The 25,459-nt window shown below is 50.7% G+C and overlaps 3 protein-coding genes across 3 annotated transcripts; 1 reads left to right on the plus strand and 2 right to left on the minus strand.

The window, feature by feature from the left end:
* Positions 1-262: 262 nt before the first annotated feature.
* HRG_08925 (putative dead deah box helicase protein) lies at positions 263-6,100 on the minus strand (the record flags this gene model as incomplete). Its single annotated transcript, XM_044867396.1, has 14 exons — positions 263-301; positions 535-697; positions 746-1,542; positions 1,686-1,899; positions 1,982-2,339; positions 2,407-2,831; positions 2,890-3,085; positions 3,255-3,429; positions 3,482-3,610; positions 3,877-3,926; positions 3,991-4,145; positions 4,226-5,301; positions 5,389-5,828; positions 5,938-6,100. 14 exons carry the CDS (start codon positions 6,098-6,100, stop codon positions 263-265), a joined length of 4,380 nt encoding a protein of 1,459 aa, XP_044717417.1.
* A 2,596-nt stretch (positions 6,101-8,696) lies between these two features.
* HRG_08926 (uncharacterized protein) lies at positions 8,697-9,584 on the plus strand (the record flags this gene model as incomplete). Its single annotated transcript, XM_044867397.1, has 1 exon — positions 8,697-9,584. The coding sequence occupies one exon, from the start codon at positions 8,697-8,699 to the stop codon at positions 9,582-9,584; it is 888 nt and encodes a 295-aa protein (XP_044717418.1).
* A 4,072-nt stretch (positions 9,585-13,656) lies between these two features.
* Positions 13,657-14,706, minus strand: HRG_08927 (Pol; the record flags this gene model as incomplete). Its single annotated transcript, XM_044867398.1, has 1 exon — positions 13,657-14,706. The coding sequence occupies one exon, from the start codon at positions 14,704-14,706 to the stop codon at positions 13,657-13,659; it is 1,050 nt and encodes a 349-aa protein (XP_044717419.1).
* Positions 14,707-25,459: the final 10,753 nt, after the last annotated feature.

A 25,459-nucleotide genomic window follows, 5' to 3' on the forward strand; every position in this document is an offset into this window, starting at 1 on the left:
AAGGGTAAGCAAACCGAAATGGCTTCGGAAAGCGAAGTAGCATAAAGACCTGACGAGACTGGTTTGAGTCGGCCCACGCACTGTTCCAATAGAAGACTGTAAACACGAATGGAGAGGGTGGTATTATAGCTATAAACCTCCGCGTTTGGACTCAATGCAATAATAGAATCAGGCTATCGAATCGCCTTAAATACGGTAGACTCACCGCACCAAGTTCCGATCGAACATGCTTGCTACACTGGTTGAGATGCGTCGCCACTGCTCATGCCCACACCTTCCGGAACTTTTCGTCAAACTCTTCCTGCAGTTTACGGAATGCTGCCAATACCCGCACCAGGCTGTCTTCATCATCGCTTTGCCAAGCTGGCTCCGATGGTGGCTGTGGACTATCTGAAGAGTCATTCGTAGATTTGATTGGGTTGCCCGTCGGCAAGTGCAAGTCTCCTCGCCTTTGGAGCTCCCTCGTCGCCTCCTCGTCGCTATTGTCATCTTCCCAGGAGTCCAACACAGGTTTCTTTTGCTCGTCTTCTTCACCGTGACAGAGGGGGCCGGGTCCGGGACTGCGTTGCTCGCCGTATTGCCAGGCGTTGAGCTATGTAACTCGTCATGGTCCTCCTGGATGATGTCGTCGATGCCTTGCACATCCACCATCATGGCATCGTCGACAGCTGGATCGAGACTTAAAAAGTTGGTGAGGCTTGTGACAACGGTTGCAAGAATAAGCGAAAAATCCTTAAGACGAAACCAAACATCGCCGCGCTTGATGCCGTTGTCTCGCACCAACGCTGTCAGATCGCCGTGCTTGAAGAAGTCATAGAGGTAGGCGTTCCATGGGACACCTGCGGTATCGTCGGGAAAAATGCGAATGTACGGTATTGCCGACTCCTCGAGAAACACGCCGCTGCGGACTGTTGTACAGAGCTCATGGATCGTGTTGAAGTCATCCGTAAAGCCCGAGAGCGCGGCGAACGACGATCGAATCTTCGTCGGTGGCAGGCTTTGTATTATCGAGGGCGCATCTTGCTCGTGTTGCTGCTGCTGGATCTCGTAACCGGTGAAAGGGAGCTGCGTGTCCGGCGATCCACTGAGGTGCTGCTCGACAAAGGTGCTGACGTATGCTCGGAAAATTTCGAGGGTTTCTCGATTATGGTCACGGAGAAGCTCTTCCGCCTCGCCCGGCAACGATGGCAGCAGAACAACTGAAGGGGATTTGTGGACGATGCTGGCAATCCATTCATCGCTACTGTTGCGAACTGGTATCCGGCAGAATAAGTGTGCCAGAACAAGCACCAGTTTGAGGAGAACGCCCTCAGGATTGCTATAAATAGCTCTGCAGATCTGATGGAAATAACCCTCCTTCAACAGGGAGTGGAACGCAAAGACGGCATTTTCAGTGAAGTAGAGGTGGCCAACCAGGCCAGAAAAGTTGAGAGGGGTGCCGTCGCGAGACAGGAGGTGCTGTCGTCGGAGATACTCAATTGAAAATCGCAGGTGGTGCTGAATTGCCATCTGGTCCGACGGCCCACCTAGGTATAAGCGTGTCTGCGAGAGGAGAGCGCATCGCTCGCGGCATACTCAGAGTTCCCTGTATGGTGTAGTAGCCCCAGGAGTCGCAGAACTAAGGTTGTTGACATGGGAAAATGGCCGCGAAGGTCCGGCAGTCTCGACGACATGATTTCGAATGCTCGCTTAGGTGGCATCCCAGTAAAAACGACGTTTCCGAGAAGGTCAAAGCCACGGCGACCAGCTCGCCCGGCTCCTTGGAGATAGTTGAGCGCGGTCAGAAAGATCGAGTCGCCGAAGAAGACAACCGTCTTACACGGCATGTTGAGCCCCAAGGCTAATGTTCCGGTTGCAATGACGACTGTTAAGAATCCTTTGCGGAAGAGCATTTCAACCCTGCAAAAGCCTGGTCAGTTTATACTTTCAATGGAGGGCCGGCCGGTTGGAGAGGCTCGCAATGACGATACTGATGACTTACGTTTGCCGATATCCTCGGTTCATGCCCGCATGGTGCACGGCGATGCCGCGTCGAAGAGCGCTGATGATTCCGGGGTCCAAGTTTGCGTCTCTGAGGCGTCCGACCAAGGTCGCAAGCTCAGAGTCAAGCAGACTCGTCCGATTCGCAAATGAGAATAAGTCAAGTGGTGCTTCCGGATCAAAGCTCTCCCACCTGCTGGCTTCTGTGCTCGACTCACGAATCAAATCGATTTTAGAAAGCTCAGGTTCGTCTCGAGAACGGCCCTTGGCAGCACTGTTCGTCTTGTCCTTACCCCGATTCGCCTGCGAGTTTGCCTTCTTCCATTTCTCATATTCGGCAAGCTTTCTTCCATTCTGGACTTGAATCCTTCCAGGTACTCTCGGCATGCATGAGCTGATCTTGAAGAGTGTGAAGTGTTCTCTCGCAGTGATCTCGATCGTAATTGAAGAGAATTGCCGGAAGCGCACCACGGCGGTGAAGGTCGGTCAAAAGCGGCAGCGCTGTCGAGTCAAGAATGTTCTTCTTGACCTCGAAGTTGACGCCAAAACTGCTTGAGTCGACTGACGCCCCATCTGGAGAAGGTGAGTCCGGCTCCAAGAAGGCCGACCCAAGTTCGCTTCGCACAGCAGAGAACGGTGATCGGGGATCTTGCATCCATGCCTCCAGGATCCTTTTCAGACCCTCTTCCCATCTGACAACATCTGGCTTTTTCGCAATGGCTGGAAAGACACGTAAGGGAGATAGGGCCTCGTCCATTGGATAGCTTGTCGTCTGGTGCTTTGACATGCATCGCCACAAAGCAAGACAGTCCCTCGGTTCAAGAGTAATATCCTCAAGAGTTCCGCGGTTGCTGATAATACTCATTAGCACGACCCACAAAGACATAAGCGCCAGCTCGAGAGTCATACCGATTGACAAGGCCCACGACGGGGTGGATAAATGAGAAGGGCGACGGTCCCCCATCTCCTTCGTCCAGTCCCGGAATCTGGAGTCCCTCGGCGGCCATAAGCCCCCTAAAGATGTAGTTCTCGTTAGGCGGACTGTAAGTAAACTTGCGTAGGTCCGAATAGCGCAAGGAGTGCACAATCATCTCCAACTCGACGCCTTTGACTTTTTCGGATGCCTCCAGCCAAGCCTTGAACTCCAACGGGTTGCCGACAGTTGCCGACAACGCAATGATGGGGCACGGAGCAAGCAACAGCAACTGCTCCCATACCACGCCGTCATCCGCCTGGCCGATGCAGTGCACCTCATCAAAGATAATCCTCCTCACCCTTCGGGACCACGACGTGGCCCTCTGCGTTGGACGGCGCCAGGAGCATGATCTGCAGAATGTGCGGGACGGTGACGAGGATTTGACAGCCGGTTGGGTTGTTTATGCGGTAATCCCTCGTATGGATAGCCCAGACCGACCTGCCATTATTCGTGTACGACTTGGAGAACCGCGCCTGGATCTCCGCGGCGATTTGGTTGACAAGAGCCTTGGTAGGTGCTACGTACACAGAATGCCGTCGTCGCTCGATTGCAGGACCTTTTCATTGCGTAAAACGAGATGAAAGTCTTTCCAGCCGAAGTAGGCGCGACGACGAGGAGGCTTTTGTCGGCATCGATGGCATCTAAAACCTTTCTCTGCCATGCGTCCGGTCGAAAGTTTGGAACGCGAGGGTCTATAGACGGATCAAAACTTCTCTCAAGGTAGGGACCGCAGTGTTTCAGCTGGAATTCGAAAGGTTGGAGTGAAAGCTCAGTCTCGGTCGCCGACGCTGCCAGAATATCTTGGAAAGGCAGTTTGCGCCCGCTCCTTGAAGAAGTCGCAGCCACTGTGGTCGGAAGTGGTATGTGAAGTGCCTTGAGAAACTCTCGAGCTGCGAGAGACACTGTGGGGATAGCTGTACAAGGCCAATCTCGAGTGTCCTCGACCACATCATGGCAAACAAACTCATCACTGGTATGCAAGTCAGTAAGCAGGCAAACGCTTCGGTCTGCAATCCCCACACGACTTGGCTTACCAGATGGCCCAGCGCCTCTTCGTTTCTCGTCGAGAATCAGTGACGCGAGAATATTGCAGGTATACAGGGTCACTTCGGCTCCGATGATGGCTGTATCTTCCTTGGATAAACAAGCGAGATACTTGTCGGCCTTGAGGAAGCGCTTGATCAGGTTCCTCTCGGCTTGATTTCGTGGCAGCGCTCGTCCCAAAGACCATCACTGCGTCCAGTTTGTTGATCATCTTCTCTCCTGTACTCTCTGAGCTTCTGCCCGGCGCTTTCTCGACCGCCCTTGACAGGATGATTTTTGTTCCTGGCCCGGGGCTGGTGAGCCGCCTGTTTTGGTAACTTTTCCTCCCCGGAGCGTGCCTTTTTGCCAGGCTTGACGGGAATGGTGTCTGCGTCAGAACGAGCCACAATGGTCTCCGGGTTAATAATTTTGCCCGACGCATTTGTCAAACTGGCCGAGTATGCAATCATATCGGCCATCCATCTCTGGTTTCTTCTCTGGGCGAAGAAACCTGGGGGTCTTCGATGTTCATGTTTAGGATCGATGGGAGTCTTTGCGTTGTGCCAGTGAGAAAGTTCCTGGAATACCTTTGGATTTCCGGTAGGCTTCACCGAGTCTTCGGTGACGAGACGAACAGGCTCTAGGAATTTGTCGAGGACGGGGTGAGTGAAAGGCATGACATGCGAGTTTGACCCGTTCTCCGACTGAATGAAAGCTCGGCTCGTTGTCTCGGCTGCTTTATCGACAGAGCTTGGTGGGATCAAGTCGGAGATGTCAACCTGGGTTAGGAGATAGATTCGCTCTGCGAAGCTACGTGCCTCGCCGACTATGCCCGGAGATGGCGCAAGGGATCCCAAGTTCTTGAAAATTTGCCGCATGACTCGACCGTCTAGAAGATCGAAGGCATCCCATCTCTGCTGGATTGGAAGGCTCTCGACGATGCTGATGCAGATGTCGGCGAAGAATGCAAAGAAATCGTCGAGACATTCTTGCTCATGCGTGTCGAGAGTCGTCACCATGCAGGACCTCTGCGAGAGACTGCAGTGTCGCAGGGCAGAGAGGTGAAGGACGTAGGCGGCGGCGCAAGCTCTGATGCCCCTTTTGGAGTTAACCAAGAGCATGTTGCAGAGAGCAGTGAAGGAGATTGCGTCCTTGACCGAGAGCGGCTTCCCATCGGCCCAAGGGGACCAGCTTCCAGGCTCGAGCCCCAGGTCAAGCTCAAGTTCGGAGACGGCCAGGATTTGTGTCCTTGGACTCGGTCGGGGTTTTTCAATTCGAATCTCGTTGCCACAGGAAGAGGGTGAAAAGGCCGATACCAGAACCTAGGGTGCGTTAGCGGACACGGAGGGATTAGGATAGATGGACCAGCCGGAAGAACGGTGCCGTAAAAGAAGGAGAAGGTGAGCGACCTTGGAGCTCACAAAATCGAGGCTGTTCATAAGAGCGACGCTGTAGCCGTGAAAGGCAATGTGGTGAATGAACTCGAGATACTGGACACCGGTAGGTGACGCGCATCCATCCAGGGCGCAGCCGTCGAGACACAGAAAGAATTGCACGGCATTCTGAGCGAGGTACTGCTGGAACGCATTACTGTCGACATTGTCGTATTCAAACACGAGCGGGTCGCCAGCCGGCTTGCGAGAGTATTGGGCGTAGTGCTCCAGGTGCTTGATCAGGATGATGCGCGACAGACGAAGGCAGTTGGACGCGGCATCCCCAGAAACACCCTCAGGGACGCACAGGTGCTCGTGATCGCGAAACCAGAGGATGTGGAAGTTGCATCCACGTTGCTCTAGACGGGCTAAGAAGCTCTCGACTGCATGAATGGCGTGGAGAAGCTGGAATCCGTCTGATCATTGTCAGCGGCCTGCATATGCCTCGACATATGTTTCTTAGCTGTCACGCTGGTGGATTGCGCAAGAGGACGAGGAAAAGAGCGATCGCGGACGTCAACATACTGGTGAAGTCGACCCTCGCTTCGGTGAGACAATGAAGCAAGAGAGAATCGCCATGGATGGCAAACAGCTCCTTGCCAGCAAAATCTCCGACAAGGTCGACGCGCAGTGGCGAAATGGCTTGATACCAGGCCCGAAGCTCTGCCTCGCCTCCGTTCTGTGCCATTGTGATGGGCTGCGACAGGCTGCGTTGGAAGCCTCGATCTTGCAGCTGCTCTGGGACGAGTAGGGGGAGATATATGGCGCAGGGTCAGACCATGGTGAAGGCGGCCGTAGAGGATAAAGAAAGGTGTTGTATTTCGGGGTGATGTGAAGATGACAAAGACGTCCGGGCCTGGCGGATTTACGGGATGACTGGAGGTGTGCTCTTAAGCGAGCACGCCTCCCAGCCAACCATTTCGCCGACATAGCGGGGACGCCATTGCTCGCCTCACCCTCGTCATTGAGCTTCGTTTGCCATTTCTCGTTTGCAGCCCTACGGGGACAAGCAAAGCCGTCCAATAGACGTCGATCTGAGGCATTCTGTTTACCAGCCGATCCGTTTGCCATCCCTAGCCATCCCCGGCGTGGACAATACGGCTCTATAGCCGTCATGGTGGTCGTGAAGGCCAACACGATCGAATTTTTGGGGTTTTCACTGCGTTGGGTATTTTCCGTCGCGAAGTCTGCGAGATGAAGGGCAGTGCCTGGTTACATTTAGATGTCCTTACCCCTTGGCCTCATCGTCGCGCGATTCGGCGGAAAAAAAAATTCCGCTGGCGCAAGTTCGCAGATAGAGTTTCGGACAGCCCCTCAGTTTTCAAGATCGATTAGTGGCTGAATTTCTAAGCACAAACGCCAGCTACGCATACAGCACGTAATATCGACGATCCAGTGAGCGTTTTTAACGCTTGGAAATGGCAAACGTATTCCAGCGAGCCACTCTTGGATGATATACCACAGATGACCGCCCTCTACGTCTTCAGGGGAAACCAGGTTGACTTCTGGCAGGATCGAGCGTGAAGGACAATTGAGGAGTTTGACATTCCGCTCACGTTCTTTCGATGAGTATCCACGTAAGTGGAAAGACCATCTACTCCCCTATCACGACCCATTGTTGGCTTTGCAGTTTGTTTGGTATCGCGCCGAACCTGACTCAAGATGCGATTCCGACGGCCAATTGCCCTGATTCTAGGGATCTCTCAAAGCAATCATGGGCATGATCGGGGGTCAGCCTGCCACAAGTTGATTAATTAAACCGCGCTAATGAGTCTGTTCTTGAGAGGTTGCACACTTTTGAAGACATCGATACAAATGTCCCAGAACGTTGCGTGGGACCTCTACCGACAATCGGCTGGATCCACTGTCATGTTTAGTAGCCCCCCAGCAAACCGTGTTTAAATGTGGGCGAGTCTCACATGTGTCATGGTCGTGGTTTTAGTCCAGGCAAATAACGAAAATCCCCGCACATATGTTCTTAGGTGGATAGTTATCGGCTTACTTGACCATTGTTGCTCGACACCCGGCTTATAGAGGACGCTGATCTGGTCCCCTGAGGTAAGAAATCGGTCCACGCACCGATGGCGTTGCGATAGTTTGGAGACCTGATGCCAAGTAAACTTGATGTCAATAAGTCTTTGGACCACCAATAGTTCGACTGTTAGTCTGCGACCCTCGTACAGGACAACCGGTCAGTCTAGTCGAGTCTCACTAGACCTTGGGATGGACTACGAAGTACAGTGTAGACCAACAGTTCTCCTTTTGTTAATAATCTAGAATCTATGCCAGGGGTGCTAATAACTACGCTGCCCCGCTTAACACTTTCCCCGGGGTTCATTGTAGTGCCTATTATTAAACCTGCCCATTTGAGCTACTTGAAGCAAGTTGGTGAAGAAGCCCCTATGTTTTTAAAGAGTAAATTGGTTAGGAATAGACTCACTATTACAGGGCGGCCCAGGCTACAGGCCGCAGGATAGGCCTCAATCACGTAAAGGCCGAACAAACGCAACCCGCCTAGGACACGGGTTGTTCACCAGGAGTTCGGTTACCACAGACACAGGGAGCACTCTTCACGGAGAAATCAGTGAACAAGCTATAACCCACCCAGGGAATAGGGTACTCTGTTTGAAGGCTTGTGGTCGTACTCGCAGGATGTATGAAAGGAATTCGAGTTTGCCTGTATTTACAAGGTGGTCTCGGATGATAAAATCTACCGCTTTGGCGTGGTAGCGCTTCACTGCCTGAGAACTATAACATCTAAGGTTGGTACCGCACATACGTGAAATTCGGAGGCCTACTAGAGGAAATTGTGTCATGTTTGTTGAAGTAAGAAACGGACTGTCTTGTATTCTGAGAGCCGTGGTCATCGAGAATTAAGGGGCTTTTTGAGCTTCTCGGAGTCTTTGACGACTCTTATAAAAGGTTGAAGCCATTCTGGATCAATTGCGTCGTTTGAGTAACCGGTGGAAGTAGGTCGCATAGCCACGTCAGAGCCTAATCCAGGTACGTATCTGTTTTCATGAATTTATGTACATATGTCCAGACAGAAGTGAGAAGGCCGGGATGAACTTAGCACCTGCTGAAATAGCCTCGATGGCAGTGGCCGACTCCCCATTTTCAGAGATCTCAATAATGACCTGTCTTTAACTGTATGAATCGTTAAAACACGGCGGCATTCTAACGGCATCGCCGTTTGTATCGTGGTCATTAAATTTACCGTCGCCAGTACAGCAAAGACTCTTCTCTAGCAGGCAGCCCGTTTCAGCGACCATAGTAGCAGCGACATGACAATCGCGGCACCCTCACCCCATCCTTTGTTTGACCCCGAGCTTCACTACGGCGATGGCGACGACAACGCCCTATACAACTTATTTGCGACATGGCCGGAGAGCTATTTCAGCAGCCTTCCTAAACCGCATGGTAATCGCGGAGTCGATGAGCCCTATTGGGAATTTCGGCAGTCGCGAATCTTTCTGGACGACTGCTTCCGCGGCGGTGGCATGCAGCGGTTATTCACCCCTGTGGTTCCGGGCCCCGACAGGCTTGAGAGAGAGCGCCTTCGGGAGCAAGCAACTTCAGGGGATGCCGAGCAACGTACGAGAAGCACGGTCCGTTTTCGGTCTGCCCTAGATTTTGCCCAAGAGCAAGCCCAGTTCGACAATTTACTAGCTCGCGAATTGGCTCAACATTGCCCGGCACCTGCTGCGCTCCGAGTTGCTCCAGGAGCCCTAGACCCATCATCACCGCCGGTCTTACCAACGTCACCCTCGCCGCCGCCAAGCCGGGAACAAGAGGATTACGAGTACGAGGACTGGGACGGCCTGTCAGATACAGCGTCTACCAGTCAAGATGCCTGGATTCCTATCCCCAACCCGTCAATCCCTGGCCCTGCCGCGGTATCGGTCGATGCTTTTCAATTCCATGTCAACGAATTCGCGAAGGATAATGGATTTGGTGTTATCAGACGCAATGGCTCCGGCAACCAAGCCAGGAAGACGAGATATGTGTTTCAGTGCGACCGGTACGGCGAACCTCGTATGCCAAGAGGCGCAGGTCTCCGCCAAAGACGATCGCGCAAGTGTGGATGTAAGTGGAAGGTCATTGCGGAGGCCCTGGAACGAAATGACTACATGTGGACTCTGCAGGCGTTTGCCGACCTTCAGCACAGCTAGGGATTCCTTGCTGCCATACAATTTACAACAAATTAGAAGCGGGCATGCCCTTTGTTGACTTGATATGAGACATGGACCAAGACATGTTTAGGCAGCAGTTACAAGTGGTAAGTCACTGGATAGTGGCACGGACGTGCCACTATGTATATATGTATGTTGAGAGCTGTCAGACAGAATTGAATAGAAGTAAGTTCAATCGCAACACCCTTGACGAAATGGGACGTTCACCCTCGTTGGCACCTTAGGGAGCCAACTTCGCACAATCCCTACCGCCAAATCCTCGACCCTATGATCGCAGAATGTCTCCGAGGCCGACCGAAGAATGCGACACAGCCTGTCCCTGAGATCATGGAAATTCGGCCGTCCAGCCGTAATCGAGCAGCAGTGGGCAAGGCTGGGCCAGGCAGAAAGCCCACTCGTAAGTCAGCTATCCTTGGGCCGGGCAAGCAGACAGGCGTGCGACAAGCGGGCTGCAGGAGGCAACCTAGCGTACGGAGGCGACGGTCAGAATAGGAGATCATCTCTGATAAAGAGAGGCAGGAAGCTTAGCCGAAGCGAAGACGGCAAAGTTCCCGTATGCGGCCTGCCACACAGCGCCCTCAGTCCTATCAAGTTCTGGTAGCAAGGAAAACCGCGGCGATTGTATCCATGTGCGAATGTAACTTGGGTAACTAACGAAAAGACGGAGTGTTCTGGACCGTGAAAATAGCCTGTCCATAGGGCCTGGGCCTCCGCGTGTCATCCGGATCTGACCCCGGATCTATTTGCAGGTGGACGCGATGACCAGGACCTCTTCACGGCAGGCCCGTCATCTTATTAGTTTGTTCTTGCAAAACGCAATGCCATAGAACTCCAGATAGAATGCAAGAACGTTATAGCACCCCCCCTGCCCGAGAAATTATTGCGTGGCTGAAGACAATGCCTTGAGGAATAAAAGGACTTATTAGCGCACGCGGAAAAGGAAAAAAAACTGCCTGATTTTTCACCCCCGAAATCCCGTTTTGCCTAGAGGAACGAGGTGAGGAACGAACGAAGAGATGAGAGGACTTATCAACGTGGACCCCGGCCCCCAGCCTTTGCTCGCTCTTCCCTTGAGCCCGGCAGGTCATCCGTTTGGCCCCCCCCCCCCCTTCCGTCTTTTCCGTTTTGGGAGCAGTTGGTAGTTGGTGGAGTAGCGGTCGGCCTCCTCATTGGCCCCGTTGGCCCCCCTGCCTGCCTTTTTATGGAATGCAAGGAGACTGTCAGAACAACGGGAGCAGGGGTCACGTGCGATAGGGAGATAAGAAGATGACTCATTGCAAGAGAGCCTGAGAGACCCCAAAAAGGGGCCCCGGGGGCGCCCCTGAGTGAGACACACACACACACACACACACACACACACACACACACACACGCAATACACACATCTCTGCAAGCCTAAGAGGCCTGCCTTCCCTAATACGATTGATCCACTGCATCACAGTCGTGCCTTTCCTATTTTAGGATCACCTAGAACCTCTGGTTCTGACAGAGACCAAAATCCGGCGAATCAGCAGATCTGGTGGATCACTTACCCTTTCGGCCTTTCTCTCGGTACATCCGGAGCAGCGCACGATTGAATTTTCCCTGTCTAACCGTATTAGGCAAAGGTATTATCATGCTACTAGCGTCATTCCGGCGTGTGCATAATAAAGGGCTCAAAGGGCGACCTCGATCACTATCCTCTATATCCTCACTTAGTTAATCCGTGCTAGTACCTATTTAACCTTCCCATCTAGCACGAATCGCCGCATATCGACAAGCCACCTCTCTTAACTTTCCTTCTTCCTCCTAACCTATGAGCCGCTTTATGGCTAAGCATAGGAGGGAAGGTCACTAATTCGCTCTATAGGACGAGAAAAGATAGCAGAAAAGATAGTAGCAAAGTCCCTTATAGACTTGCCAAGTGACTTATTCCTCTCTGCTCTAGATTTAGTCCTATTCGCCGACTTGCGCTCTATTAGCATAGTTAACAAACGTATCCGCGCTCTTACTAAGCCTTATCTCTACTTAGCTATCGAGACGGCCTAGGCGTTATATCAAACGCCGCCGGTTACGCTACTGCTGCGAAGCATTCTCGATAGGCCCGAGCTGCGTAGCCTTATTCGCACTCTACGTCTTATAGGTCGGGGATTTAAAGAGAATCCTAAAATCAAGGAGCCACCCGCATTCCCTCTTCCTACACTCTCGATAAGCAAGGCATCTAAACTCATACTATCTACCGGGGTACTATATGCTAGGCTTTAGATAAACGAGCTGCAATCTAGCATAGTCGACGCCGTCGTGGCAGTCCTCTTAACAATGCTACCTAATTTAGCATCGCTATATCTAGGTCCTAATTTTACTATTAAGACTTAACTTATAGGGAAACTGCTCACGTATGCCTTATGCGAGCTATTAGAAGAATATAAGCTACCTACGTTCCGACACCTCCGCCATGCCACCTTATCCCCTAGGGCATAAGAATACCGCCACCCTAACGTTAACAACGCGGCCGATATCCTCCTATTATTCTACCTCCCGAAAATTCAGCGCCTCTCGCTCTCAATTAATAATCTAACTAAATTCGCCTAGCCTACGCATACGCTAAACCCGTTATTGCTAACATCGTTAGAAATTTATAGACTACGTAAAGCGCGGGCTAATCTACTCCTCTCGGTTCTCTAGAGACTCTAGACACTACATTGGCACTGGTTTTATTAGCCGGGCCTTAACGATACCGTTAGTACGGCTATTGTTAAACTTAATACAATAGCTAAAGCACTAAATTAAGTTCGTGATATACTTACGGACTTAACTATTAAGGCGGAAACCTGGCCTAACTTACTAGTCGGGGATTATAACCCCCCTTTGCTAGAAATTCGGGGATCTTTAAAAGCTATAGCTTCCTTAGGTAAGCTAATAAGACTATATATCCCGTAGGTCTTCCTTATAGGATACTTAGAATCCTCGTTAATAAGACTATAGGATTCGCTCTCTCTAAGTATTAAGCTTCTTACCCTAATAGCTAATTTAGACGATTATAACGAATAGGAATAGGAAGACGACTCCGTTATATCTACGATAGGATCTAAGCTTATAAACCTAACTCTATTATTTCCGACTAGACTACGTCGCATTATTTTACCAGTCCCGCTTCCCTATGGCAAAATAACTGACGAAATAAAAAAAGAACTAGAGGATATTAGCGCAAATGCGGGCCTATACGTGGGTGGACTGTGTCACGCGCTTAGAGACCTGGGTTGCGTCATCTGAAACCGAAGTGGGGATCGCGACGCGCGGTAGGACCTATAAGGATGCGGGGATAACCACAGCCCGCTGGAGGATTTCTTTAGAGATCAACAATTGCATTACTAGCCCCCGTTCTTCACTCTCTGTTTTGTTGTGATTGTGCTCCTTACAGCAAAGAACCTCGATAAATGTAAGTGTAGCAGTGTGTGCTCAAAACCCGGTTTTAGACAACTAGACCGATTTCAAACCAAAAGAGTCATCTGTTTCAGCTACTGTATTTCGGAGTGATGACGCAGCAAATGCTTTGTAAACCATGCCAAATAGCGCCACTTATTATCACAACTCAAGGGGCAACAATACATTGTGTATCGATCCATGAATGCATGTAGGCCAGGATCTTCCACCGCTGAGACTCGAGTTAATTGCTTAAGAAGAAGACCACTAATATAGCGTGCAACTAAAAGTAAAGTGTTTACTCCAGCAAGTGTACTGCACGTGGATCCTATAACTTATAGAGGTGCTAGTGGCATCTAATATACCCCCTAGCTTATGCACGGCCCTAATATATAGACAAGGTCGTTCCTTTATAGCTGTACGTGTTACGGGGTCAGCACTGTTGGCACAGGTGCTGGGCGTAATTGATGTAAATTGAGCTACAAAGAGTGTAAAGGGGAGACGTGTCTACATCGCTCCCTTTAGGAGTCGTGTCCGTGGCGCTCGCACGTGACTAGTCTGGCCATGCCAGATCTACACATCGGGGCGTAGCCCCACATTAGCCCCTACTCCTCTCTGGCGCTGGTGCCCTTTTCCTGTTCCTGGTCCCCTACAACGATCGTAGGCCGTCGTCTATAGGGTCTGGTGCCGTTACTATCGACGGGGCGTCGCCATTAGTCCTAGCCCGTAGTGGTCCGCGTATTCTCTTGCCCTGTATCTGCAGCTGTGGTTGTATTCCTTCGACTTGCCCCTGGATTTGGGCCGGCTGTGCTTCCGTTGCCACTCGTCGGTGCTGGTATGGTCCATCGTTTTCGAGAGCCGGGCCGTATCTCTGTTCGTACTTATCCAAGGCCGCTGTCTGTTGCATATTGTCTAAAGAGGTCCAGGTCGGGTCTTGCCAACCTTGCCAGCGTACAAGGACTTCCCGCCTACGGCCGCGGCCGGTTCTCTTCCACCTAGCGCATAGTATTTCCTCTACTACTTGGTGAGCCTCCCGTCTACTTGGATAGATGGGGTTGAGCGTCTGTGCGTTGCTGACCAGGCATTGGGTCCGTCCCCGCTCTCCGGAGTTGGTCGACGTGGAACCTATTATAGCAGCCCTCGGGAGGTCTGCTAGTTCAACCGTGTACGGGTCGAGTACCTTGCTTATCGTATACTTAGCGTGCAGCCAGTCGAACTTCTTCTTAGGTCGCTCTGACGCGTAGTTCCGTAAGTCAAGCCAAACCTTATCGCCTACTTCGAAGCGTTCTGCCGCGTTCCGTCGTCTGTTAGCGAAGCGTTCTTGTTGCTGCGTAGCTGTCGCCATTGATGCTTGGCAGAGGTCCGTAATCTGTTGTAGTTTGGTAACAAATTTCTTTGCCCTGGTTTCTGGCGAATGCTGAGGATACTCTTCCGCATATGCTTCCGTAACGAGGGGAACTGGTGACTTCGGCTCATAGCCGTGTATAGCGAAGAATGGGGACATCCCTATAGAGGTATTGACCCGACCGTTTAACGCCATCTGAGCCGCGGGAACCCACTTATCCCAGTCGTTCTGGTTCTGGTTAATCACGGCGCGGAGGTATGCCTGTACTTCTTGGTTCATCCTCTCAGGGCCTCCGTCGGTTTGGGGGTGGTACGCCGTGCTTAGCTGCTGGTCGATCCCCAGTAACTTGCACATGTGCCTCCAAAGCGGCCTACCCAATTCGAGCCCCTATCGCTCGTTATAGCGTCGGGCCACCAGTGGTAGCGGGCGAAGCACCATAGAAAACGCTCTGCACATGCTTCCGCTTCCATCGTTGGCATCGGTTCGAGTATAACTTCCTTACTTAGCCGGTCCTTGATAACCCAGAGGCAGCGGTTACCGTTCGCAAGGGAGGTCCGTAATAAAGTCCATCTGTATCTGGCGGAAGAAGCGGTCCGGTACGGGTAGCGGTCTAAGTAGACCCCTTTATGCTCGCGCCATATCTTCGTACGGCCGCAGACATCGCAGTTACGCAAGAAACGTCGGATATGCTGTTGCATTAGCGGCCAGTAGAAGTCCCTGGATACGGCTTCTATCGTCCCTTCCGTCCCGGGTGGCCTACTACATGGGAGTCATGAACCTTCTGGATTAAGGAGCCCCGTAATTCGTTTAGCGACTCCTGCTCTAGCGGTGCTGCCTTGGCTGCTGCTTCTGTCGTGATCGGTGCGCCTGGCACCCATAAGCGGCCACGTAGTCGTAGGTGCCCCCGAGGATCAATAAAGCACTCGGCGACTTGTACCTTCAGCTTAAGCTTGGGGTCGAGGGACCGAGATCCGTTTCGTACCGCGTTATAAACGCTTGTAAAGACTGGATCCTGGTTTGCCGTTTGCTGCCATAATTGTTGTAGCTCTGGGTCGTGGAAAACCGTGTGTTCTTCTTCGCCTTCTCCCGCTTGAGTCGACGTTACTCCGACGTAGGTACGTAGGGCTGCTTCTGGAATAAGCTGCATATCTCGTGCTTCGTGATCCGCTTCGTTTGGTCGGTCCTGTTCGCGGCGAGAGAGCGCGTCTGGCACCACTGCTTCCGTCCCGGACGGTACTGGAGCTGGAAGTTAAAACGCGAGAGATATTCAGCCCAACGTGCCTGCCTTCCGAGAGCTGTTGGCGCGTCATGAAATACTCGAGGTTCTTATGGTCGGTAAGGATAACGAAGTTATCACAGCTTCGTAGCTCGGCTGACCATTGTTCGAGACAACGAATAATAGCGAGCATTTCCTTATCATGGATTGGGTAGTTGCGCTCAGCCGGTGATAGCTTCTGCGAGTGGAACGCTACTGGCTTGCGTTGTCCGTCGACTTCCTGCGTAAGTGTGCCCCAAGCGCCCAGCCGCTACAGTCTGCTTCTACGAAGGTTGGCCTCTCGAAATCCCATTGAGTAAGAATAGGGCGTTCGTAAATAGCGTCTTTAGTGTCTGGAACGCCATATCGTGCTCGTCCGTCCACTTGAACTTAGTCCCCTTCCTGTTAGTGCTGTTAGGGTGCAGTTATTTCCGAGGCTTGCGGTATAAATATCCGGTAGTAGTTAACGAATCCTAGAAAACTGCGCACCCCTTCTGGGTAACGGGGACTGCCCACTCGACTATTGCTCGTATCTTGTCGGGATCTGCCTGAATGCCAATTCCTGCGTGAATAATGAATCCTAGGTACTTAATCCGCTTGACTCCAAATTCGCATTTCTCCGGGTCTAGGTGTAGTCCATGCTCGGCGAGGCGTTCTAAAACTAACCGTACCTTCCGGAAATGGTCTTCTCTGCTCCCGCTCGAATAGATAAGTATATCGTCCATATAAGCAGAGGCGAACTCGTCGAGGTAGTCTCGTAGGATACCGTTAATATACCGCTGGAAGGTTGCTGGCGCGCCACTTAGCCCGAACGGGGTAACCATCCATTCGAAGAGACCGTACCGGGTGCGGAACGCTGTCTTCCACTCGTCTCCTTCTGCAACCCGTACTTTATGGAACGCTTGTACCACGTCGACCTTAGTGAACCACTTCGCATCTTTTAGGTTGCGAAGTGTGTCCCTATTAGAGGAAGGGGTAACGGTCCGACTTAGTGATTGCGTTCAACGCTCTGTAGTCACAACAGAATCGCAGCCCGCCACCTGGTTTCCTCACAAACAGGACTGGAGCTGCTGCTTCTGAACTGCTTGCACGGATAAATCCTTTATCCACTAGGTCTCGTAGAGTCTTCTTAAGAACCAGGAGTTCCTCTCGTGACATACCGTATAGTGCTCCATACGGTAGTGGTAACTGCTGGCCATTCGGGTCCTCCTTGATTCTGATTTCGTGGTCTATGCCTGGCTTATGAGGATTCAGCTTATCAGCTTCCTTCTTCATAAATAGAGGCAGTAAATCGTGGAACCGCTGGGGTATCGTTCGGCGTAGCTCTGCTTCTGACATGGGTTTCTTTGGTGATAACGCCCTTTCGATATCCTTCATGCTGATAGCGAAAATCGCCGTGGCAGCTGCCTCTCTTCCTTCCTGCTTGCGGATCCTTTCAAAGTAACCCACAAAGGTACTGGCTAGTACGTGCTTTGCTTCTTCGAACTCCTTGGCTTTCGCAGAATATTCTCCTTCTCCGAGGTGATCTACCCAGTCTTGTGTAGGTTCATGCCATAGTCGTTTCTCGTGGGGCACTGAGTACGACTTTGTGTGGCATAACCAGGGTTTTCCTAGGATTAGGGGGAATTCCAATCGGGGCACCACGTAGGCACAGATCGTCTGTATGTGGCCGTTGACCTCCATTGATAGCCACACGAGGCCCCTAATCGTTGCTCCTTCCATTGCCCCTGATGCTCCTGTAATAGCTCGCGGTGCTATTTCCACTATAGGAACTTCCAACTTTTCGACGACTTCTTCGTCAACCGCGGCGTAGCACTGGCATCCCTCGTCTACGAGTGAGGAGAAGAGATTGGTCCTATTGATAATGCTTCGAATTATTGTAGGACCAACTTCCATTTTCCTGAGAACTTCTCTTCTTTTGCCACTGCTCCGTTCTTTGGCCTCGAGACCCGTCTTTGTTTCGAGGCTACGCATTTCCGAGAGGGATGGGGTCTCGCTAAGTCCTGACTCTTCCTCACTAGAGTCGTTACCATCATCTTCCAGCAAGGGCATGATCCTAGCGGTGCGGACTTTACATCCCTCGACCGGCTAGGGTCCTGTCCTGGCGAGTAGGGGCAAGCGGCAATGAAATGGGTGTTGTCGCCGCAGCGGAGACAACGACCCTCGTCACGGCGTTTATTCCGTTCGTCCTCGGATACCCACCTCGCCCGTTGCTTCCGTCCTGACCTAGGCTGGAAGCGAACCGTCTTGCTCGTTCCACTTGACCCCTGGCCGTTCGCCCGTCCTCTGACCCTGCCCTGAGTGCGTGTAACCGTCATTATTACGTCGCCGTCATGGTCGCGTGCGTCACGTGCGTTCTGCTCGGCGGGTAACGTTGCTGACGGTGCCGGGGTGTTGTCGTTACCGGCGACCTGGATGTTGCCGATGCCTGATGCCTGCCCTTGGTCACGTTGCCCGCGGGAGCCCTGCTTCCTCTGCAACGCCTTAAACTTCGCGGTGTGCTCGAACGCCCAAGCAATCGGGTGTAGACGTTGGATGTACTCGTTGTAGTCCTTCGGCATGATAACCGGGACTAGTTGCTCACGGAGAGCAGGAGAGATCGAGTTCCGTAGCCATGCGAGCTTGGAAGCATTATCCCAGCTCGCGCCGCCCGCTTTGGTCAATGTTTCCTCGAATTCAGGAGGAACTTCCCAAACTCTTGGCTGTCTCGTTGAATGAGGGTGCAGCCTGTCCTGCGCCCTCTCTGTCTGCTGCACGCTGCCGAACGTCTGGGCTAGGTGCGAGAAGAATTTCCGGGGGTCTGGGTTGCCCTTCGCGCTCTCTTGCCTCCAAAAACCCTCGACTCTCCTCATCATCTGATCCGGCAAGGTCTGCAGGATCTCGTACCACACGACGTTGTTATTGCCGTTTAGGCCCTCCTCTTCGTCGGTATTGTACTTAAATACCAGACGGTCGAGGTAGAAGTGGAAGGACTCGGGTTGACCGTTCCACTTCGGCCAAGTCATCGGCTTGCGCTTCTTGCCACGGTCCATTTCCTGGGCTGCTTCCGGCCTCGGTTCGACGGGTAAGATCGCCGGGGTACTGAGCACCCCCGGGCTGGGTGTCAACGGTGGCGCTGCTAGGCCTAGCCCGGTGAACATCTTCCGCAGTTCTTCGTCTCCCGCGATCCCAGATAAGATCTGCAAGAGCTCTTGCTCCTTCCTCCATCGGCTCGTTGCGCCGCCGGTCGCGGTGCCCTGCATAACTACTATTGTCCTCCATCTTGTTCGTCCGTCTCGTCGTCCGATCGATCGTCCGTCTCGTCGTTTAGCCTATCGCCTGTCTTGCTGTCTGTCCTGCTGACTGTCCTGCTGTCTGTCCTGCTGTCTGTCCTGCTGTCTGTCCTGCTGTCTGTCCTGCTGTCTGTCCTTCTGTCTGTCCTGTCTTTTGTTAACTGGTAGCTCAATATGTTACAGGGTCAGCACTGTTAGCACAGGTGCTGGGCGTAATTGATGTAAATTGAGCTACAAAGAGTGTAAAGGGGAGACGTGTCTACATCGCTCCCTTTAGGAGTCGTGTCCGTGGCGCTCGCACGTGACTAGTCTGGCCATGCCAGATCTACACATCGGGGCGTAGCCCCTTACAGTACGGACTAAATACATTAGGCCCTACGTTAGTGTCTTTATTTATTAGACTTCGAATCTTATAAAGGTGGAGCATAGGTCGCCTTAGTAAGGTCATTATAGGTCGTCTCATCTCTACCCTCTAGTAGATAGTTTAGCTATTAAACTAAACGTTCTTATATATAGCCCGTAATTAGTTAATTAATAATACTATCGCTTAGTTTATTCCGGCCTATTTGCCACATCCGTAAATACGAGCCTCTATAGCGCGCCTACTACTCTAGCCCTTCTAGGGCTAAGACTCTTACACCTAAAACGGAAAGGTATATTTTCGGAGTAGCTTATATTTAGACTTTAATACGGACTGCTCGTATATAAAACCTATAAAGGGCTTTGATTCTTGCTAGTAGAGGCGGACCGAAAATACGTAGAAGCTCCTCGGTTTATTCTACCTTGCCCCTTAGTTATAGATCTATCTACTCTCCTCCGATAGGGCACCTTATTATCTATAGTATCCTTATAGAGTCTTAGGTATTTAACTACTTTCTAGTATTTATCTCGGCGGCTATAAAGTTATCCTAGAGGGCCTTTTTCTATTTCCGTATATTGTTATTATACCTCTTGGCCGCGTCTTAGCACGTCGTTCTAGGTCAGGCCGTGTCGGACGCGTCGATAGCGACGGGCTAGTTGGCTCTATCCCTACCCCTATTAAGGTCGCCGCGCCGGACTTAGCCGTAGCACTAATCTAGGCTAAGCCTACCTCCTTAAGTAAAAGATTAGAAAGAACTACCTAAAGAATCGTAGGGATTAAAACTCTCCCTATAGGATATATCGTAAAGGTCTATATAGGAATAACGGCGCGTCCGAAAATTTCTATAGTAGGCTTAGAGATCTTTTACGTTAATTTAACTATATTTCTTAAAAACTAATAGGTTCGTAATATAATTAACCGGGCACCCTATATAATAGTAGATATTTCGAAAGTGCCGAATATAGCGGATGTTATCCCTAAGGTAAATAGTACCCTTTAACTTCTATAGTAAATGTCTTTTATAAACTACTATTTAGTTCGAAAAGGAAATTTTCTATACTTTTACGACTTTATTTTCCTTCTTATAGAGGGCCTTAGCGCTAGCTAGACGAGCTTAGCGCGGCGCTATATACTATAGTGACTTAGTTAGTTAAATTAGCTTAAGCTATAGGGCGGCGGGGCCTAGTAGGTAGCTATTAGAAACTTAGGTTTCTATTATTACGGCTAGGCACATACGAGCCTTAGCGGCTATAAAGATATATTAGCACTATGAACGAAGACTCAAAGCTAAGGATTAAGAAAGAAAGACTAGACTATACGACCGAGCTGGCCCTTATATGCATATGCACGAGGTTACCTCAGCAGCGCTCAGGTAAGCATAAGGTCGCACGTTCTCGCGAAGGAGAGAGCAAAAGTAGGCATAAAAGTAGATAAAGGGACTTTTCGAAAGTCGAGTATTATGATTCATATAATCAGATGGTATGCGAGAATCCGTGTGTTGATTGCTCTTCTTTTAGTTGCCCTATATCCGTCTAACCCTCCCCTTTTATATCCCTCTATGCCTTCCCTATATTCATATCCCGTGTTCAGGTAGAATATACATTCTATCAGGAAGAGGGCACTTCTTGCCTCTTACTAAAGGCCGCGTAAGTCATCTACGTCAGCACTTTTAGCTCGATCTCCCCGATCAATAGCTTTCTAAGCTATTAGGTCGATAGTTCAGTCTCTTAAGGTCCTCGAGCCAGTAAGAGATATACCGGACTCCTAAAAAGGTCCCCGTTCGAATAGGAGATCCTCCGGACCCCTCAGTGGTCTAGGAAGAAGAGATAACAGTCTGCAGACCTCCCTTCTTACCTGGTTTCAAGCTATATGACCTAGAGATACCTAGAGACCTCAACTCGTTCGGACCTTCTTCTCGACATGTCGGAAAACGCAGTTGTCAGTCATATGTATCAATTGCAGCGCACCTGTCGGAGCGCGCGTTCCACTTTTGCCTGCGTGGCGCAATGGTCTTCGCGACAGATGGTGCATATAGAGTGCAATTGGGTTGCTGTCGAGGGACTAAACTCTCTCTAGTCGACAGACACTTTTAAGGGTACCATGCTTACACCCCCTCTGCTCACCCCCTCTGCTCACCCCCCCTTATGCTCCGCCAAAATGTTGCCGCTCTATACCAATTAGACCAACTTCACTTATACAGAATCTACTCAATCTTAAAGCTTTTCATGAGCCGTCACCTGTAGCAGGTATAGAAATGACTGTACCTACATTTTTTGAAGTCAGCTGATGACCCTAGGTGTCGTGGTCCGTGAGACCCTGGCATCGCAAAATGGCAATTTCGACCCATAATCTCCTCCTGCCTCCTTTGCTTTCCACTCTTGCTCATCCTCTACCACCCGTCATTAATGCATCCAAAAAGGCCTTGTTCGATCTATATAGAGGTCATGATAGCTGAGGCAATCCTCGATGTCACTGATAAAGGTCTGTCGCAGCGCCGGGCTTGTCAGAAATAAGGGATACCCCAGAGGACTATTTCCAACAGAATGCGGAGTCAGTCGGCATTAACTGACCAGAATCAGCCTGGAAAGTACTTATCCAGAGACCAGGGGGCTAACTTGGATGCCTGGACTCTTCGCCAAGAATCTCTGGGTTATTTTCCGTCCTAGAGTCAAATTCGCGCCTACGTAGTTGCCGTTCTAAAAAAGCAAGGCTGCGACTCAAAATTGGGACGTCATCGGGTAGAAAAGCTCATTTAACGTCATCCAAAACTTAGAAGCAAGGTCGGTAGGCATTATGAAGCTAATCGATTCGACTTATTTACTCCTAAAGCAGTGCACTGGTACTTTAACATCAGGGAGAAAGAGTACGGGTGGATCAAGCTAGAGAACACCGTGAACATTGATGAATGGGGGATTATGTCGGGCTTTGGTTTGCAATGGACTCTCCATAAGCGATATAAGTTAACCCGATTTCTTTGCTAAGTCTAGACAGTCTGGTGGTTAGAAGTTCGGACCCCAAACGGAAGACTCTTCTCAATGGACCCCAGTCCCGCGGTTAGACCACTTTTCTACAGGCCATCACCGCCAACGGGCGCACCTTGACTCCAGGCATCATATTTAAGGATAGAAGCCTCCAGAAACAGTGGTTTAAGGAGGAGTTTCGGAGATTTGCGGACTGGCACTACATAACTTCACCAAGTGGATGGACGGACAACCGCATTGCCGTTGAATGGCTTGATGAAGTTTATTTGCCTCAGACGCGACCTTAAGACGACTCTAAGGCCATGCTTGTTATTCTGGATGGATATAGGAGTCATGCAACTGTTCGTCCTTTATATTTATGGCATTGAGGCCCTGCTGATTAACGATAGAATAAGTGGATGGCTACGTGCTTTCTGAGTTGTTATCTTTCATCTTACTGTTCTCATGGCCTCCAGCCATTAGACAATGGAGTTTTAAATGCTGTAAAGGCAGCCTACAGGAAGGAGCTTAACGGACTGGCGTCTTTGACGAATTCCACGCCTGTTGACAAGGTCAACTTTATACGTGCGTATGCCACGGCACGTCAAACGAGACTGACAACAAGAAACATCTTGTCCGGTTGGAGAACCACTGGAAATTGGCCAATTTCGCGATTCAAGGCGTCGGGTAATCCTGAGATCCAAGAAGACAAAGTTGCGGCATCCCCGGAATATAGGCCGGTTTTAGACTTTGACGACATGTCAAGATCGGAACGCTCATTCACTGTGCTGCCTAACAGGCAGCAAGCAGTTCGTAATGCCATATTAGTGATGGATTCGAACCTTCTAGGTGACGTCGTCATCTATGCTGCCTGGGTGGCAACATCGCCACTCAGCCCAAAACCACAAGTATAAGAAGCCAACTTTTCACCATCACTTAGATAGAGAATCAAGAGTCTTTCGTTGCCCGATGCACAGGGGATCTCCTTCCCGATCGTTGCTTAGTCATCCATACTATCCGTGCCTCTTGTTGTGTGACAGTTATGAGCCCGGTCTGCTAAGCCGGGTTTCAACTACTCACGTTGCTTCCGCCGCGTTTGCCTCACCAACAGTAAGCACATTAAAATGGCCGCTGACGACCTCGAAGTCTCTTCCCGGGTCACCCTCAAAGGCCCCAGTAATTGGGATCTATAGATCAGCATTGTTCGCAAATTTGCGAAGAATCAACAAATCTGGGATTTCATTGACCCTGCCGTTGCGCGCAAGCCGGCTCTGACGCCGCCAGACTGCCAGTCGAACCAACGCCAGGAGAAGTCCAGGAAAATGCCACTGGCATACACCAACTGCAAGGGGACAGCCTTACTAAGTTTCAGATCCTTAAGGCGCGACATCGAAGCCAGCTCTAGACTTACAAGGATAAAACGAAGGCCCTCGCAAAATTACAAGAACACATCGTAAAGACCGTTGGCAAATACTACAATATTATCGCCAAGGAAGATAATGTGGCAAAGGAACTCACAATCCTCAAAAACCGAGTCAAACTAACCGACTAGGCTCGGGAGAGTAAAGTCACAGATCGATACTACGCTACGCTTAAGGCAGTCAGCCGGTTCAAAATCGAGGAGTGGATCTCGAAGTGGCAAGTCGTCCTAAACGAAGCCGAGAATCTCGACCTACCCGACGTAAAAGACCTGCGACCAACTCGCCATTTCCTTAAAGCTATAAACGCAATCGACTCGACCTTCTCTAAAGTCTAGATCAATCAGATAGAAGCAAATGCCCTGTCTAATCCGGACGACGACTAGCAAAAGACTTTCCCTAACGGAATCAAGATTAGTGAGATCTTCGAGCGATCATATCGATCAACCACCAGCAACTCAGACACTAAAGGTGCATTTTCCACCTTCTAAGGTAAAGGGGAGCCCGATATATCCGGTATAACCCGGGCATTAAAACCCAACAGAAACCAAGGAGGAAAGCCACCGTGCCTCTGCGGTCACAGGCATTTCTACTCAGAATGTCCATATCTCTCTAACTCGGTACGACCTGAAGGATGGTCTCCGGACAGCAAAGTCCAGGAAGAAATCGATCAGAAGCTCAAAGACCCTACTACTAAGGGCAAAATCGAACGGTCTATTAGGAATCGTAAGAGGAAGGAAGAGTCTCGATAAGAATCACCGGAATTCCGAGGTACTACCTTCGCTAGACTCAGAGCCAAGGACAAAGAGAACCAAGGCGAGAAGGACCAGGAGCAAGAGCAGTCACCCGATCCACAGATCAAGTCAGCCTTCTCAACATCACCAGTCTATCCGCTCCGTGACTCGTTTATCATAGATTCCGGATCGGACTTCTATATTTGCAACAATTCGGTACGCTTTACGGAAGGCACGTATAAGTCCTGCGATAAGCCTAAAGCAGCCTTCTCGGCAGACACACTGCTTAAGATCCACGGATACGGAGACGTTCTTATCCGCATCGGAAGCTTAGATAAGTTCAGATTGCAGAACGTCGCCTATATCCCAAACTTCCACACAAACGTTGCATCTCTTGATCTCTTTCTCAAAAAAGGATACAATTAGAACCCTGCAACAGGCGCTGTCTCAAGAGACGGAAAGACGATCTTTCGCACAGAGAGGCGATTTCGCCAGCCTATCATCGAATACAACCAAGTCAATTACGAATCGCACACCTAGTCGGCAACTGCCTTCACTTCATCCGCGCAGCAGAGACCCGAGTCCGCTGCAGAAGCCATACGGTGGCACCAACGCCTAGGTCATCTTAGGTCGGAAGCCCTCGTGCACCTAGTTCAACAAACAATCGGAGCCAAGATCAAAGGCCCGATCACGGTCGAATGCAAAGACTGCGCTATCGCAAAGGCAAGACGCACTATCTCGCGGCGAATCCCACAGAGGAAAGCATCTCGACCATTCTAGCACATCTACATTGATGTGTTCGCCTTAAAAGTCGGTTACAACGGCAAGCGATCTGCAATGCTAATCAAGGACGACTACACCGACATGGTCTACATCTATCTCCTGGATAATCAGACCAAAGAAAGCGTTCTCGGCGCATTGACATCTTTTGAAGTCTACGTCCAACGGCAGTTCAATCTCTCGATCTGCGTTATCCATAGAGATAATAACCGCGCACTTCAAACCGAATACTTAGCCTGGATCAAGTCCAGAGGAATAGAGGACGAACCAACTGCGCCCAGTGTGTCCATCAACCAAGTAAAGCAGAAAATGACACCCTTACTTGAC

Source organism: Hirsutella rhossiliensis (assembly GCF_020360975.1).
Source record: "Hirsutella rhossiliensis strain HR02 chromosome Unknown scaffold00011, whole genome shotgun sequence".
In the NCBI taxonomy this organism is placed as follows: domain Eukaryota; kingdom Fungi; phylum Ascomycota; class Sordariomycetes; order Hypocreales; family Ophiocordycipitaceae; genus Hirsutella; species Hirsutella rhossiliensis.